Below are 4,405 nucleotides of genomic sequence, written 5' to 3'. Positions count from 1 at the left end.
GCAGCTTTAAAGTAGAATATTCAACTCACATCTGTGGTCAGCGTTGCATGGCTTCTGGGCAGGAGGAAGTGGAGCTCAGGCCGGTTGGAGCTTGCACGGATGATGGAGGTGCCTTCTCCAGCCACAAGGTTGAACGAAGTGCGGAATGCAGGGATGGAGATGGGTGGAACAGTGGCTGAAAGAAGCACCAGCTGGAGCGGCTTGGTGCGCACCTCCTTGATCCGTTCCATGATGTAGCGGTACCCAGCTTCAGTCACCACCAGATGTGCTTCGTCCACAACGTAGCGGTTGATCTCGACACCTGGCTTCAACGAGGCAACAGCCTGTGTCCATGCGAGGCCTGCGGTAGCATCCAGGGAGACTAGGATGATAGGAAAGTCGCCAGTGATGATAGAATCATCCTTGTTGAACATCTCGAAGGGGTACTGGAGCTCAGTGAGACGGCGCTTCCAGTCACTGAGCAGGGACCGCAGGGGGCAGAGAACAGCGGTGACCTTGAGCTTCTCCAGCTTTGCAACGGTGGCCACAATAGCGCTCTTGCCTGAGCCAGTAGGAAGCGCAACGATGAGGTCCTGCTTCCACTGCAGCCCAGCCATGACCGCAAGCTTCTGGCCTTCATTCGACCACTTTGCTTCAGGCTTGAGCAGCACTTCACGCAGTGCATCCAAGGCCTCAGCCTCAGTGGGAATGGGCGCTGTACAAGAGTCAGACTATGCTGATTGAAAGCAGAATACAACTCACCTGGCTTTGGCAGCGGAACAGGGACCTGGGCACGTGGAATGGGAGCAACATGGGCAGGGGCTGGGGCAGGCAACAGGTCGTCACGGTACATGCCTTCAGTGCGGTCTTCTGCATAGAATATAAGGCAATGTGCTGAGATAAATAAATAATGGCTTACCAGGGCTGGGGGAGCGTGGAAGCCTAGGTGCAGGTGCTTGTACCTGAGCGGAGGGGCCAGCCATGGGTCCAGGAACGCTGGCACCAGCCAGGAAGGTCTTGAGGTCCGCAAACATCCCCTGCAACTCTTGCTTGGTTGAGGCAGATGTGTCTTGAATGCGCTGCTCAATAGCAGTGAGTCTGGGCTCTAGCTCGTCCCGGACAGCCTGCACGGCAGCCTGCACCACAGCCTGTACATCCAACCCAGCTGGAGCAGCAATGGGGAGGCGGGCAGGCTCAGGCTTGAAGTTGACACATGCAGCATCCTCCAGAGAGAGACGGTTCCCGCCTGTAGACTTGGGTAAGCCAGAATATTTGAGACAGCAAAAGAAACTCACCTGGCACCAGGCCAAGAACCTTCTGCCAGAGCACAGAAGTCTTGAGGAACGGCCCGATGTAGTCTTCCGCCAGACCAGTTGCAGACCAGTTGGTGACACCATAGCGGGTAGTGTCCACGCTGTGCGAGTGCCCAGCCTGTGCAGAGTCCACGGTGTCCTGGTCCTCCAGCCACATCTCCTCCAGGCCAGCATGCTTGCGGCGAAAGGGGGTAGAGCACTGGCGCCACTTGGAGATGCCAAGCTCAATACCCAGATAGGCCTGCGTCCAGACCCTCATCTCTTTGGTGATGTCTTCCCCATCGAAGGGCCTGTCATAGTTGACAAACAAGAAGTCCTGATAGAGCGACTTCACCTTCTGGTTGCCTGGGAAGAGCACGCTCACGCAGAGCTGCGCAAAGGGGCGGCAGATTGCCTCCTTGTAGATGAACACGGCTGCGAGTGCCGCGTTCAGGGCGTGGGGAATGACACGGTCCAGACCAGAGGCAGCGCGCATCTTGTGGTACGTCCGCATGAGCACGATGTACTCCCCAATGATGCGCAGGGCGCGGAGCATGCCGGCAGGAGTGTTGGCAGTAGGCATGGCAGTGAGCTCCGTAGTACGACCAGGCGCACCGCAGTTCATCTCAGCCTGGATGAGACAGAGAAGGTTGAGGCGAGTGAACCCAGCCAGCCAGATAGACAGCTCCACGGTGTTCCAGATGACCTTGCCGTCCACAATCTTGATCACAAAGCGCTTCCGCAGCGCAGGGGTGCGAAGGATGTAGTCTGCAAGCTGGTCTGTTGGGCCCAGCACATCCTGGTTGCGGCGGTCTGCGAAGAGCGAGTAGCCTGCCTTCTTGTTGCCCATGTCGTCCTGCAGCGCGGCGATGTCGATGGGGAAGTGGTGGCCAAAGAGCAGGATGTCCTCGAGGAGCGTCTTTGTTGCATCCTCCAAAGCGCCCTGGCACTCGCGTAGGGCCTGGAGGGAAAGCTCCTCACCTAGATAGATGAGGGTGGAGAAGTTGGTTCCGTCCTTCCACACCATGTTGGGCTCGTTTTGCGTGGACATGGTGATGCTGGACGCGCGGTGCTGCAAGGACTTGAGCGAGTGGAAGGTAGACTCACGCCCCACGGTGAACCATGGGCGCAAGTCATGTGCAGACTGCGTGAGAGTGGCAGGGTGGTCCTCCCGCGAGAGGCGCTGGTGGCACTCATACAGGAAGGTCAAGCGCTAGAGAGAGTCAGCATAGATTGAATGAAGCAGAACAGAATCACTCACCATGTCATACACGAGCTTGGCGAATATGCCCGTCACGCTCTCTGGCTTCTTCAAACTCCCATCCTGGTTCACCTGCGTGTGGATCACGAAGCAGACAGTGGGGTCCGGGAAGAGGTTGTCCACTGTGGGGGTCCACTCGCGCATCCACAGCGTGAGCAGGAGTTGATGGATGGCCTGACCGGCATCATCCATGTCACCTTGCAGGCCACGGCGCAGAGCTTGAAGCGCGGCCTTCACGTCTGGCGGCAGATCCATGTCTTGCCCAGCCCGCAGCAGGAAGAGCAGCAGTTGCACCACGAGACGCTCGTAGGCACGCAATGTACCCTCCGCTTGATGCCGTGCAAACGGCTGATGGTTGAAGTCGCTGAAGAATAATATAAGCAGACTGGCTAGCAAAGAGAATGTAGACTTACCTCGTGTCCGTGTCCGTGTGCAGGATTTGGAGGCACACATCACTGGTGGTGGCGATCAAGTCATACGCCCGCTCCACGTAGTTGCGGACGCAGGCGATGAGGTAGAAGAAGGGCTGGCCATCTTCAGGAGGCTTGATGAGATTAAGCATCTCCTGCGGGTCTCTACCATCTATGTACTCCAGCCAGCGCGTAGTGGCGTGCCAGGGGCTGATGTGGCGGTGGTCCCGTTCAGCGGCAGGGATAGGTGGGCGGGCGTCGAGCTCCTTGCGCAGGGCAGTAAGGTAGTTGGCAGAGGGAGAGGTGAGCTGGACAGAGCGTGGGACACAGGACAGCCAGCCATGGTGGGTTGCGTCATGTTGACTGAGGCGTTGCATCCAGTCAGTGCGAAGGCCTTGAGTGACGATCCTCTCATGGTGAACCTTCCACACATGTTTAACAACCCCCTGACCATAGGCATACATGGCAGGGCACTGCGGGCACTTCACGCCCCACTTGCGCTCCAGCCCCTCGTACTCCAGGTCTCCAGGGTTGATAGAAGGCCATCCAGGCTTGACGAAGCCCTGGCGCACAATGTCTTCCAGGACGGTCTGGTTGACAGCCACGCGGGCTTCCTCGTGCACGTGGTGATGGTTGATGGCAGCGGTAGGGGTGACCACCGACTTGCAGCTAATGCAGACCAAGGCTTCAAGCCGGCGATTGATCTGATAGCCCCAGGTGGCGAGCGTGCCATCCGGGACATCATAGAGCTGGAAATAATAATAAGCAATGTGTAGAGGAAATATTAAATTCATACTCACCTCTGAAGGCTGTGCCTCACCCTGCGGAGAAGGAGGAGGGTCCAGGGACATCTCAGACGCGTTGGAGCGCCCCCCTGGGCTACGCGCAATATCCATGGGGGAGGCAGGGTTCCTGGGGGAAGCGGGTCTTGAAGGCTATGGAATATTTGAGTGCTGTGGATATTTACAGGATTATATGACTTACAACTGGGGTAACGGGGGCAGAAGGGTCTTCTTGGATGGGAGGGAGAGCAGCAGCAGCAGGCATCTAGAATAGACTGTAAGGAATTGAATACAGAGGAATAAATAAAGGGTTCTTACCTGCCAGTTATCATGCTGTACTTCCCTGAGATGCTTGAGCAAGGAATTGTTGGTGGAAAAGGGCCTGTTGCAGACTACATTGTTTTTATCCAAACACTTGCAGATAATAAAAGAATCAGGGCCCCTCTGAATAGGAATAAGGGGCCCTGTTTTGGACAGAGGATGTTGATGAACAGAAAACATATACTTGGTACATTTCTGCTGATGAGCACTAGCAGACTTAGAGTAGTCTGTGTTGCAGTAATCACAGTGGCCAGGCATTGTAGTAGTTGAGCTAGAGCAAAAAAGCGGAAAAAAAGGGGGGTGGGGATGGTGATGGTAAGAGGTCAAGAGAGGTATTACTGATCAGGATTGAATATGGAT

At 56.1% G+C, this 4,405-nt stretch overlaps 1 protein-coding gene across 1 annotated transcript; it reads right to left on the bottom strand.

Moving 5' to 3' along the window:
* Positions 1-20: 20 nt before the first annotated feature.
* On the bottom strand, positions 21-3,989 carry TRAVEDRAFT_54656 (uncharacterized protein; the record flags this gene model as incomplete). Its single annotated transcript, XM_008047595.1, has 8 exons — positions 21-694; positions 742-849; positions 899-1,225; positions 1,275-2,484; positions 2,533-2,896; positions 2,946-3,691; positions 3,743-3,877; positions 3,927-3,989. 8 exons carry the CDS (start codon positions 3,987-3,989, stop codon positions 21-23), a joined length of 3,627 nt encoding a protein of 1,208 aa, XP_008045786.1.
* Between the last annotated feature and the right edge of the window lie 416 nt (positions 3,990-4,405).

The sequence above is a fragment of the Trametes versicolor genome (assembly GCF_000271585.1).
Source record: "Trametes versicolor FP-101664 SS1 unplaced genomic scaffold TRAVEscaffold_63, whole genome shotgun sequence".
Classification (NCBI taxonomy): Eukaryota; Fungi; Basidiomycota; class Agaricomycetes; order Polyporales; family Polyporaceae; genus Trametes; species Trametes versicolor.
This window is presented reverse-complemented; position numbering and strand designations above follow the sequence as displayed.